This window comes from Canariomyces notabilis, assembly GCF_033297395.1.
Source record: "Canariomyces notabilis strain CBS 508.74 unplaced genomic scaffold N656scaffold_26, whole genome shotgun sequence".
NCBI classification, from domain to species: Eukaryota; Fungi; Ascomycota; class Sordariomycetes; order Sordariales; family Chaetomiaceae; genus Canariomyces; species Canariomyces notabilis.
In genome coordinates this window covers 182,377-194,501 of record NW_027041848.1, presented here as the reverse complement: position 1 = coordinate 194,501, position 12,125 = coordinate 182,377, and the positions used below count along the sequence as shown (strand labels likewise).

Genomic DNA, 12,125 nt, shown 5'->3' with positions numbered 1-12,125 from the left:
GGGCGCTTTGCTCTTGGTTTGGTTGCTCGGAAGGTTCCATCCACTTGTTGTCCTGGAACTTGGAAGCTACGTTTAGGTACCGTAGGCAAGGTATCTGGGTTGGCTTTCTATCCGGGAGCAGACTAGGGAGCTTTGAAAGCAGTGATAGCGCGCAACAGTGTTCAGACACTCTGCTAGCTAACAAATCACATCTTATAAGTCCCGTCTTCAGTATTTGTTGGACTGTTTTGGCCGCAGACCCCTGTCTATACTACCTACCTACATGCATACAGCGTCTCTCGGATGCCCGTGTTGATCTACTATCTAGATTTCTAGCCATACCTCCTAGTGACTAGTATCCCTTACTGACAAAGCCGGCTTGTATCCACCGCAATCTGCGTCAGGAACGCATACGGTCTATCAAAACACGCGTCCCATCTCGTCTCCCCCGAACTCCAAAAAGTCCGCAGCACCTTCTTCGCCGTCAGGGGCGCCGACGTGCCAATATCGCGCGCAAGCGCCGGCAGTCGGTCTGCAACAAACTCCCGCGCTGCCGCCCCGCCATCATGCGCGGCTTCGACGCCGAGCACCACGAGCGGCCACAGCGTGAACCTGTTTAGTTTCGGAGATGCCACTGCCCGTTTGAGAAGCATCTGAAGCTGCTGACCGTGAGCGGCGCACTGAGATCGCACTGCCTGCGTCACGGGGAAAAGGGACAGGCTCTGCAGCGACGAGACGCAGTACAGCGCCACGGCGGTCTGGTAGATTTCGCCAATGAGCCGCCAGTCGTCCCTGGACGAAGGCTTGGATGCTGCCCAGTGGGCTGCTGAGTACTTGTGGATGCGGCTCAGGATCTCGCACGCCTCGTGTGCGAAGCTCGCAATCAAGTCGGGTGCGGTGGGCCCGTTGTTGCCCAGTTGGTTCCGGAGGTGGTTGATTCGAGTGATTTCGGCGAATAGCGGTGGTGGACATGCGTGAAAGCAGAAAATGGCCGCACCGTATCTGTGCTGCATGATGTCCAGTGCCTCGAGATGGGCGTCGGTCATGGTGAGGTCCGAGACGGGACATGTCGTGTTTCCAATGACGCCCACACTAGCAAAGCAACTGGTGTTAGTGTCTGTCCTCTGTAGTAATAGATCTTTCTGTCTTGAGCTGGCTGGAGGGGGACTGACAAGCTGAGGCACAGGAGGTAGGGATCAAGGCTTTCAATTCCGGCTACCGTGGAAAACCCGCCGCGAAGCTGTATTAGTCTGGTCGCGCCCTCTAGGTGTGCCCGCCAGCCGAGGGAGGCGCCATATTGTAACTACGGCAGGATTTGACGGGTTAGCACTGCACCTAGTTGGTACTATTCCTAATTTCCATATTCTTCCGGGGGGCGTGCGTACATCGATGAGTAAAAGAGTGATGATGCCGGCAATCGCGAAATCGCTGGTGCAATGGCGTGTAGAGTACAGATGCACTCTGAGGGAACGGAGGGCGTTGCCACGGAATTGATAAAACCTCTCAGCTAGCGCCCCCTGATTCCGCTGTACGTGACTCCCCATCTGGTTCATTCGGTGATTGAGCGCCATACAGATCATACCAAGCTGTAGATATTCCGGGTACGAGGCACCTGCTCGAACAAGAGATGGGGAAATCTGGTAGACGCCAGGGTTGTTCCCCATCTCCAGCATTGGAACAAGGTCCGGGTAGATGCGAGAGTTGACTTCAGTTCAGGTCAGTCCAGGTCTGAGCATTTCACATTCAGTGCACTTGCAGTAATCAGCAGCCTGGGCCAAGGCATGGGCGTCGATGCTCAGGCTCAATTCCCATAGTGGAATGGGCAGGCCCGTGGTTTCGGGTATGCTTGGGGGCAGAGCGCTGCTTTGGGGCAGTGGCGTCCCATTTTCGGCTTGCCTCTTCTCGTCAGATGGAGGTTTGGCCCTTGCCCAAAGTTTGTTGGGACGAGACGTGACCCTCCCGGGCGCCAACCACCTCAACCTGGTCGGCTTAACATTGCCGTAGCCGGGGCAGACGGCCCCTGCGGCAGTGCACCTCTTGCAAGCAGGCTTGGTCGAGTCACAGACAAGACAGCGTCGAAGACACTCCCAGCAGTGGCGCCGCGTCGGGTCCTTTTGTCCTGCAGTGTCAACAGCTCGCGCACGGGAGCTTGGTTGGTCGGCCTTGGCGGGCTCGGCAGAGTTTGGCCTGTTCGACAGCATATCGCGGGACGAGGCCGCGCATATGAAGGCTAAAGTACTAACGTACCGTGTGTGGTACGAATATCGGGCCCAGGTCCGGGAGCAAGTGGAAACTGAGATTGTCTGGTGATTGTGGTGGTACTGCATGTACAATTGCCCAGAGGAATGTTAATTCGGGAGAAAAGCTTCCCAGTAACGTCAGTTCAAGACACGCCCCACAATGCTAAGTTATGGGGCAAAGTAAAGTTAAGCCCCCTGTAAGCTTAGTTGTAAAACCCCTAAACTAGCCCCTGTAGTCTAAGCCAGTCAGGGACTTCCTTCTTCCGGGCCACTAAGGTAACGTTACTGTACGGAGATTTCCACCTTACAACCAATCGACGGCCATACACCAAATCCATCACAAACTGAGCTTACGCGTAATCGGTGCCCGACTGTGACTTTCCAACAAAGGGCTGTGCCGCACAACCTTCATATCCTTTCAAGACAGTACATAGTAAGTACTTACCTGACTTATGAGCAATGTGCTACTTTAAGTTGTAAAGAGTTGACTGAGCAGAGTTGAAGTATTCGGCAGATATCTATGCTAACGCATCAAGGGCTTGCATACAGCCTTTCGGAAGGCATTGGTTCGTGACATCCCTAGGGGATCACCACAAACCGCTTCTTCTTAGCATCTTCAGATTCCCATATTCCGCTGATGTCAGCCAACGAAGCAGTGAAAACACCGTCGGGAATTCCCATCTTAACGACGGCACCTAGCAATCCACCCAACTCCTGCTTCATATCCTGCTTGCTCCAGCTGCCCATGCCAGAACCCGTGATGCGGATCGGCTTGGCATTCAACAATCGCGCCTGCAGCGGAATCACATCCTCTCCTGCAAGATCTCCGAGATGGATGTACTGAATGTCCTTTCCCGGCTCTGCCTTGGCCGCGGCTAGCACTCCGGATGCTGCGCGTCCGCCAACGAAATCCAATACAATGTGTATCGGCCCAATGTCAGGGGGCAGGGCAATTGGGTCCTGGAGCACGACGCGATGGTCCAGTCCCTGAACAGCAGCAAGAGTGTCCTCGTTGCGAGACATGCCGATGATGCGTGAAGCGCCCAGGGATCGCGCCACGTCAACAGCAGCCCGTCCGCTTGTGCTGGTAACGCCCAGGATAAGCACAGTAGCGTTCTTGCAGCTGCCAGGTAGGGCACGGCAGCGCAGGGCCATCCAGCTGCTGCCAACGGGATTAACAAGGGTGGCAACGGCGACAGGGTTGGCGCCGGGTCCGAGCTTGATGATGTTGCTCCGTTCGACGTTCGCGTACTCAGTGAAGAGGGGCGCGGCCATCGGGGCGATGTAGTAGAGTTTACCAGTGGCCTCGTCCATTCCAACTCCGTCGACGCTGGGGTCAAACGGCAAGGCCGCGCCTTGGGCGGTGGGATGCTTGCCAAGCGCCCGTCCACGGACAAGAGGTGGCACGGCAACAGCCATCACTTTGAGCTTGATCTGAGAAGGCGAAGGCGCAGGCAGGTCAACCGAGCAGTACTGAGGTGGCGAACCCCAACTAACAACACGAGCGGCTTTCATGGCGAGGATCGGATGATGGTGGAATGATGAGACCGGTTGGTATGGTCAAACGAAGGTTGAGGATAACTTTGAAGGGCGTGTGGTTTTAGGAAACAGTCTTGTGAGGAGCTTTATCATGGTTCTGCCACCTGGTCTATCAGTGGCTGGGACTGTTGCTTCGTGAACTGGAGGGTAAGGAGAGAATAAGTGCCCACCTAAGGAGTAGGAGACAGGCAGCTGATATACATATACTGTATACTGCCTACTTTCCAACAACTCTGCACTTTCCGTGTTAGGTTTCGGCACCAATACTCTGCTGAGAGATCCTTCAATGTCGGAATCATGTCTTACACCGAGGCCGTGTATCAGAAAGCAAGTCTTGGGCAGGATTTGGTTGACGGGCCTGGTGACGAATCCTGATGCTGCAAAGGGGCCATTACAGGGATTGTAACGCTCTAATTGTATGGACGTCAGCCGATTATAGTATCCCGTTTGATGGTCCTCGCAGCCACGTACGTTCTGAAGCCCGGATATGTTCGGGTATAGCTCGGTCGAGCCCGGATATATCGGTCATCTCCGGCTATACCGGTTGGACCGGGTATCTCGGTGGAACCCGGAGATAGCCCGTTTCTGTGCCGCAGGGCTGCCTCCTCCTCAATGGTTCGGTCCCGGAGTCCTGGACTCCCTACAATGATAGGGGATGGGTCGATTGGGCGCAATGCTGCAGGAGGCACTCCGGGTCTTCTGCGAGCTGACGTGGCTGTTAGTGTATTGTACATCGAGAGGAACCAAGTTTGAGACAGATGTTGCAGTGTTTAGTTGAGAATTGGGGCTTGGGGCTCGCTCGCCTGTAAGATTCACGTTTCCCGTTCCTGCTGTTGCGTGTGCGGCCGGGGGCGTGTACCTGTAGTACTGTACATGTTGCTCGCGCCTTCTCACTGACCCTTTGTGTCCTTGGTTCGATCGTACTACTCCGTAGTGGCCTGAGGTTTCTTGACCAAGCAACGTAAACGATAAACAACAATGCGGAAGTTGTGCTAGCCGAATGTGGCGGTCCCGAAGCCGAAGGCTGTATGCCACATGACAACTCAGTTTTGCTTGTGAGGGACAAACATGCGTAGGTCACCGAATGAGAGAGCGTGTACCTTCGTACTCAGCCTACCTCAAATGTCGCAAACCCGACAAACTTGGAAAGGTCCTTTGAACAGAAATCCGCTCATTGCCTTCCCCCGGCCAGACGACAATTCCTCTCTAAAGCACGTATAAGTACGAAGGTACTCACTACAGTACCGTATTTAGTAGAGGTACCTAAGGTATCTAGGTGCCTAACTTAGTGTTCTTTAAACTGTCTCTCCCAGAACCACTCCTGGGGTAAGAGCACATGTGGAACGCGTTGACAGCAGCTAGGCTTGCTCATCCCAACTGACTCCTATCACGATACCACCTTCCTGCTCCTCTACCATGAGTCATCAGATGCAGCTTTATACCTACAGCCCGCTTCCATCCAAGACCTGCATCCGGGTTCTTCGTCGCTTACCGAATACCCAACACGGTGCACTTGAATTCGAGTTCAAAATTATCGATCTCCGAGACCTGCCCCAGCACCCTGAGCGCAATGATGGGTCCAAGTGCATCCCAACTGACCAGAGATACCACTGTCTATCCTACACGGGGGGTAACCCACTCTCGGATCATGGAATCTCTCCCGAAGCGTTTACGCAAGCAGAGGAATTTTACTCGAACAAGAATTTGCGTGACATTCTGTGCGAGGGCAAGATCCTCAAGGTCCAACCAAATCTCTATGAAGCCTTGCTCACGCTATCTTCACATTCACACTTTGTCGACGGGGACGATAACGAGCGAAATAACGAACGGGACCCAATTGTTGACCAATATCGGCTCTTCTTGTTCGCCATGTCGGGCGAGAGCAAGCCGATTTTGGAGCTACTGCGTCGCGGAGCGAATCCCAATGCCATAGACTACACTGGGCAAACGCCAACCCATCATGCTGCCCGCCATGGACACTACGACAGCGTTCGAGTTCTCCTCAAAATGGGGGCAATGACAAACATCCGTGACGATAACCATCACACGCCCCATGATCTAGCAGTTATGGCAGGTCATTACGAAGTGGCCAACCTCTTGGCGAGCTATAACACGGATGGTGCGGCAACACCTCGTCTGGTGAACGCCACCCACTCAAGAATCCCGGGCGACCCTCTGGACGGTATCTGGGTGGACGCTATTTGCATCAACCAAGAAGACTTGGATGAGAGACAGCACCAAGTCCAGTTAATGGACTGGATCTACTCTACCGCTAACTACACGGTGGTATGGTTAGGGCCAAGTGATGAATGGACTGACTTGGCTGTCTCGGCTCTCTCCAAAGTCGGAACCGTTTTTAGCGAGTTCGGCAGCAATAGCCTTGACCCTTTCCATCTCAGGCTGCGCCGGACAGAGTCAGAGGTATTTCCAGACCTTTCCGAACGAGAGTGGGAGTCACTAGCCGCATTCTACGGTCGTCGTTGGTTCTCACGCATATGGGTCATCCAAGAGGTTGCCCTGAGTGACAAAATATTCATGCTCTGCGGCCAGAGGGCCGTTGACTGGGATCACGTCAGGAGTGCGAGCATAGCTATCTTGGCGTACAAAGTGGTCTGCATGGACAATGTCTGTTCCAAACACCTGTCCAGGAAACCTGGTTTCAATTCCGCGGTTGTACTCGCCTGGCTGCAGGACGAGCACACACGACTTCGTTCCCTGCGGCCTGCGGATCGTCCTCCAACCACAACGCGGATATTTTCATTGCCCGTTCTCGCCAGCTTTACCTGGGTATTCCAGGCGTCGGACCCAAGGGACAAATGCTATGCTCTGCTACCGCTCTCAAGGCTTCACTATGGGACGCAGGTTCCTCTAATCCCAGACTATAGGAAATCGGCTGAGGAAACTTGCATTGAGTTTGCCTCACAGATCCTCAAAGAGACCAAGGACCTCGGAACCGTACTGCCAGCTAAATTCCAAACTACCTTGACGCCATATTTGCTCCCGTCTTGGGTCGCCTGGTTCGACCACAATCGCGTTGGTAGCTGCCTTTGTCCAGACTTCAACGCCGCTGCAGGCATCCCGCCGGCAATTCGCCACATCGGGAACGAGCTGCACGTCCAGGGCATTGAGATTGGCACAATCACTCATCTCGCTAACATATATGGCGAGATAGATCCTAACCTGCTCAAAGCTCTCCTCCCGCTGAAACCCTATTACAGTTACCATGGGACCGGCCAGAATCTATCTGAGGCCCTTTGGCGAACCCTATGTCAAAATGTGGACTCGCGTAACTGTGAAGGAATGGTCCAGGCGATGTATACGCTGCCGCTATACGAAATGCCATACCAGGCAGATGTTGTCCGGGCTCCAGCCGACTTTGGGCCAATGTTCAAGCTCCGTCTCATGACCGCCATTTGCCTTGCACTCGAGCGACACGTGGATTCCGGATCACAAAAGCTCGAAGATCTACCACTAGGCCCACTCGCGGATGTGTTTCTATCGTTAGACACCCTCCATGAAGGCAGCGTGGGCGATCCTCTGCCAACCTCGGAGGATGTTGTGGAATACTTCCACAGCGATGCCTTCCAGGCTCCCGAGGACAAGTTCTGGCCTGACCTTAAGACAAAGATCTGGCCGTACCAGCTGACATCATGCTTCGTTAGACCTCACAGCGGACAGCGATTCTTTTCGACGTCTGAAGGTTACATCGGGACGGCTTCAGATACCGTCAACATCGGGGACACGGTCTGGGTAGTTGGTGGTTCTAACATGCCTCTGATTCTTCGACGTCAGGGCCAACCGGATCCACTCACTGCTGTTGAAGAGACGGACAGTGGTGATGCTGTGGATGGGTTCAAGTTCAACTTTGTCAGCGATGCATATGTACATGGCGTTATGGAAGGTGAAGTCGTAGCAGAGATGGAGGCTGGGAAACGTCAGATTCAGAATCTGATACTGGTTTAATGGCTTCACTAGAAGCTCAAGGCGGTCCCTATGACGCAACAGCTTTACAAGTCATAGTGGTAGAACAGTAGAAGAAACTTCATGATTCGAAGTAGGGCAGTTCTTGGTAGAAACACAAGCTACCGCTTTAGTTCCCGCGGGTTGCGAGCCATAGAGGCAATAACTTTGGGCTGACGGTCGTTATGCGTCTCGATGAACAGTAACCGGGTTTTGCCTCTCGTTCAAGCCGGGTACCTGGTAGGCTCGACGTGAGTCTCAGTTGTGATTGTCAGTCAATATGTGGGAAATTGCCTCGACTCAGAGAAGCCTAGGCCGTTCAGCCCAGTACCCTGGCATCCAATCGACAGCTGCATGTAATCTATCACGAGAACCAGACTCATACGCCCTGAATCTCCCACAGCTCAAACTTTACCAGCTTACTAGTAGCTAGTACCAGACCGGCCCGGAGCTTGAAATGATCTCCTGTCCCTCCGTTCACTTCTTACTAGTTACGGGTAGCAGGCCAAGCAGTCGAGAGAGACTCTCTTATCTCTTACTCTGTGTTAGTTACCTATCTTTAGATCAGCTCGTGTATTCTTTGATCCTGTTACGAGACTGCTTCTACCAACATCTTTTCCGTTCTTGAGGGAGTGACCCGGGTAAATCTAGTAGCTGCAGTGGTCCCGTGCGGATAAAAGGGGTGCTCTATCATACTCGTCAAGCCAAGCTCGATACCACAGTTTCGGCACGGGCACAGTTCACTAGTTTGTAGCAGCTTCCTGGTTGGCAGTGAGTAGAAGATTCGGTGCCGAACATGGGCGGCATGCTAAGGGGTCGGTAGTGGCACTGACAGCTGCATGTCAGCCACTCTACTTGAACCACGACCTGAGAAATTCTCACCTTCCCAATTCTAGCTGTGAGATTGCTACTCTGCGTTACAGTATAAGTGCCGCTTAATATAGTTGCCGTGTCTCCCGCCGAACCTCTACATAAGCGAGCACCTTGAAACGCAACCCACAGTAGCCCATCCATTGATGTCTACCGGTGGGAAGAACACTAGTGGTTACTAGCTGAGTAGTAGTACATACCTGTTCTAGGAAGAGATCGGCTTCCAGCGCCACAGCTGAGCCAACACGGGCAGACTGTCGGAGGCGGAGAGTACCTACATACAGCAGCACGTTGGCCTCCGTGTGGAAACCTCCGTATTCCCGGCTCCAAAAATAGATCTTCGCATGGCCAGCCGTACTAGTGCCCGTAACATATCCCGATTCTCGGGTCTGTCATGGCAGTGAGTGTCATCCTTCGCCGGCTCCGCGGTACGTTGAGCCACCGAGTTACGGTCAAGTCCACGGCAAGTTGAGCTCGAGCCGCACCAATTGTGAATCAGTCTTGAGCTGATAACTCGTTGATCTAGGTCGAACTCCGTCTGATAGCCTGGGGAATCAAAGGCCAGGTGAGCTTTCCATGCATGTGTAGAACATAATGTACACTTGCCTACCCATCTCCTAGGACGAGCTCCGTGGCGGTAAATAGGGGACAAAGGCAAGGTAAGCACAGATTCAGGCACAGCAAACTCAAGAAAAGCTCCCGCTGAGACTACCACCTATATACTCAAGAAACCCAACTTGGTCCAGAGCTCAAAAGACGTTCAGACTTCAGAGCCCCTGAAAAGCATGCGGCAAGTTTCTTAACTGTTCTAATCGGGCCGTGAAGCCGCCCGGCGTCTGCCAAGTAGATACTAAACTCCTAGTACCGTGCAGGAGGAGGCTGACGGCAAGGTGTAGAATCCGAGCCTGGGCCGCATGCCCCCTGTCCAACATCCCGTCCTGCGTCCACCACGCCTGCGGTTATCGGAGCATGTTGCATGGCGATGTCCACACTTTTACTGAGAAAGGAGTTAGGCCGAGGGATGGGATCGGGGGATAGATACCTGCCTAGTAATGCCGGTAGTGGCGGTCTTCTGGAAATATGGCCGAGCAGGGCGTTCAGCCCATCTTCCCTGCGTATATAAGCATGAAGTTACTCTACGTGGAATCCTAGACCATCTTAGAAGCGAACCTTTTGTCACATGTGCTTCGTGTTTTCCATCACTACTACCAGTAGTACTAGTATGGTCTGCTTTCAGTATCAGCTCACAGCAGCCTGCTTTGCTGTGTTAGCGGTCCTAACCACTCAGGCTTTCTGCTCTCCTGTCCAGCCGAGTCCCGTTCATGATCTCTTACCAAGGCAAACAATAATCCCCGGCGGCAAGCCATGTGGTCAGAACAATGCCACGAATAGGGGTTGCTGGAAAAACAACTGGAACATCACCACCGACTATGAAGTCGACACGCCCCCTGCGTTCAACACCAGAGTGGTATGTCCTTGCTCCCAATAAGAGGCTAGCCTCAAAGATTAGGTCAGAGACTGAGAGGAGCCCAGTATGACCTCCACATCACCAATGTAACGAACTGGCTCGGCCCTGACGGGGTTCGGAAGCCTGCCATGCTTATAAACGGTGTGTTACCAAAGTCAACAAGATTCTCCAAGCTCACTTCTGACAAGAAGGCAGGCTCATTTCCTGGTCCTACAATCTCAGCCGACTGGGGCGACTACATTATTGTTAATGTCCACAACGACATGCAAGACAATGGGTGAGCAGTGCACCACGGTAACGTGTACATAAGTACTATCTGTGACCCTTCTCGCTAACACGCAAGCAGAACGTCAATCCATTGGCATGGAATCCGTCAGCTTGGCGAGAGCAACCAGGACGGCGCAAACGGCGTGACCGAATGCCCCATTCCTCCCGGATCCAGCAAAACCTACGACTTCCACGTGACGCAGTACGGCACCTCATGGTACCACAGCCACTACTCCAACCAGTACGGCAATGGGGTCGTCGGTGCCCTGATCGTGCGCGGCCCGGCATCAGCCAACTACGACATCGACCTCGGTCCCTACCTGATCAGCGACTACTACTACGAAACCGCCGACCGCCTCCATCTCCGAGCCGAGCTGGTCAGCAACGGGCCGCCGCCAGACAGCGACAACATCCTGTTCCGCGGCAAAAACATCAACCCAAAACGTCCCGGCAGCGGCTCCTACGACCGCCTCGTCCTGACCCCCGGCAAGAAACATCTGATCCGGCTGATCAACGCCAGCGTGGACAACTCCTTCGTCATCTCCCTCGTCGGCCACAACTTCACCGTCATCTCCACCGACATGGTTCCCATCACCCCTGTCGTGCGCAGCTCCTTATTCATGGGCGTTGGCCAGCGGTACGATGTCATTGTCGAAGCTAACCAGCCCGTGGGCAACTACTGGCTCAACGCGACGCTCGAGGCCCAGAACAACTGCGGGCATTCGGTCAACCCCTTCCCGGCGGCTATTGTCCAGTACGCGGGCGCCAGCTCCACCGCCCTGCCGACAAACCGCGGGACGCCCCTGACGGCGACATGCAATGGCGAGAAAGGGTTTTCGCCCATTGTTAAGCGGACAGTTTCAAGTTCCCTGTTCCAGCCGTCTACCCTGCCAGTCAGCCTTGAATTCCCCACTACAGACCGCGGGCAGGTATTTGAGTGGCGGGTTAAGAACACGCCTATCAGCGTGGAATGGGAACACCCCGTGCTGGAGTACGTTTTTCAGGGCAACACCTCCTTCCCGGCGAAGGCCAATCTCATTGAAGTCCCGCAGGCAAATGTCTGGACGTTCTGGGTGATTCAGAATGGATTCGGGCTGCCGCACCCGATTCACCTGCACGGCCATGATTTCCTGGTGCTTGGGGTTGGTAACGGGACTTTTGACCCGACCTCTATGAGGGGCTTGTTGAATTTCAATAATCCTGTCCGTAGGGATGTCGAGCAGATGCCTGGCAATGGGTGGCTGGTGATTGCGTTCAAGACGGATAACCCGGGCTGTTGGTTGATGCACTGCCATATTGGTTGGCATGTGGCGATGGGGCTGGGGATACAGTTTCTTGAGAGGAGGAGCGATATCCTCGCGCTCATGAAGCTGGATCAGATGGTGCCCAATTGTGAGGCTTGGAGGGCCTATGCAAGGACGAGTCCATATCTGCCAAAGCTTGATTCGGGGCTGAAAAGGGGGGTGGAGATGAGGGAGGGGATGGAGCCGGCTGTGAGGCGGATTGGTTAGATTGAGGTATCGTACTCAACTTGCTTCCAAGCTGGCTATGGCTATGAGTGGTTCAGGAAGAAGAGGGAATCTCACTATTCTTGCAGCATGCCCAACTACGATAAAAAAGAACTGAAAAAGAACTCACCCATTGTGCGGTTGAACGACAAGAGGGGCCGCCTGGCCGCCAAAGTGACATCATTAATATCTTCACCAGCTGAGTACAGGGCCTGCATTCGAATTCTCAGACGCCGGTGATAATGACCATTGTGGATGGCTTTTGCTCTGACCAGGAACGAATGGAAGAGGTTC

At 53.8% G+C, this 12,125-nt stretch overlaps 4 protein-coding genes across 4 annotated transcripts; 2 read left to right on the top strand and 2 right to left on the bottom strand.

Annotated features, from left to right (window-relative positions):
- Window positions 1-208: 208 nt before the first annotated feature.
- Window positions 209-2,305, bottom strand: N656DRAFT_783192 (uncharacterized protein). Its single transcript, XM_064815899.1, has 4 exons — window positions 1,736-2,305; window positions 1,365-1,684; window positions 1,152-1,282; window positions 209-1,071 (listed from the first exon to the last, which is right to left on the bottom strand). Exons 1-4 carry the CDS (start codon window positions 2,178-2,180, stop codon window positions 342-344), a joined length of 1,626 nt encoding a protein of 541 aa, XP_064666858.1. The 5' UTR covers window positions 2,181-2,305; the 3' UTR covers window positions 209-341.
- Window positions 2,306-2,613: 308 nt separating this feature from the next.
- Window positions 2,614-4,189, bottom strand: N656DRAFT_783190 (uncharacterized protein). The gene has a single exon (XM_064815898.1). It carries the CDS (start codon window positions 3,732-3,734, stop codon window positions 2,799-2,801), a length of 936 nt encoding a protein of 311 aa, XP_064666857.1. The 5' UTR covers window positions 3,735-4,189; the 3' UTR covers window positions 2,614-2,798.
- A 1,636-nt stretch (window positions 4,190-5,825) lies between these two features.
- On the top strand, window positions 5,826-6,287 carry N656DRAFT_716317 (uncharacterized protein; the record flags this gene model as incomplete). The annotated part of the gene is made up of 1 exon (XM_064812122.1): window positions 5,826-6,287. A coding segment is annotated over one exon (462 nt), but the record flags the coding sequence as incomplete, so codon positions are not given.
- Window positions 6,288-9,802: 3,515 nt separating this feature from the next.
- N656DRAFT_759825 (multicopper oxidase) lies at window positions 9,803-11,834 on the top strand (the record flags this gene model as incomplete). The annotated part of the gene is made up of 4 exons (XM_064813205.1): window positions 9,803-10,056; window positions 10,122-10,197; window positions 10,252-10,333; window positions 10,403-11,834. Exons 1-4 carry the CDS (start codon window positions 9,811-9,813, stop codon window positions 11,832-11,834), a joined length of 1,836 nt encoding a protein of 611 aa, XP_064666855.1. The 5' UTR covers window positions 9,803-9,810.
- Between the last annotated feature and the right edge of the window lie 291 nt (window positions 11,835-12,125).

Coding starts and splice junctions, on each gene's coding strand:
- N656DRAFT_783192 (XM_064815899.1), bottom strand. CDS start 2,180: ATGCTGTCGAACAGGCCAAACTCTGCCGAGCCCGCCAAGGCCGACCAA. Junction 1,685..1,735: donor GGCCCAGGCTGCTGATTACT/GCAAGTGCACTG, acceptor CCTGAACTGAAG/TCAACTCTCGCATCTACCCG. Junction 1,072..1,151: donor TACCTCCTGTGCCTCAGCTT/GTCAGTCCCCCT, acceptor TTGCTTTGCTAG/TGTGGGCGTCATTGGAAACA.
- N656DRAFT_783190 (XM_064815898.1), bottom strand. CDS start 3,734: ATGAAAGCCGCTCGTGTTGTTAGTTGGGGTTCGCCACCTCAGTACTGC.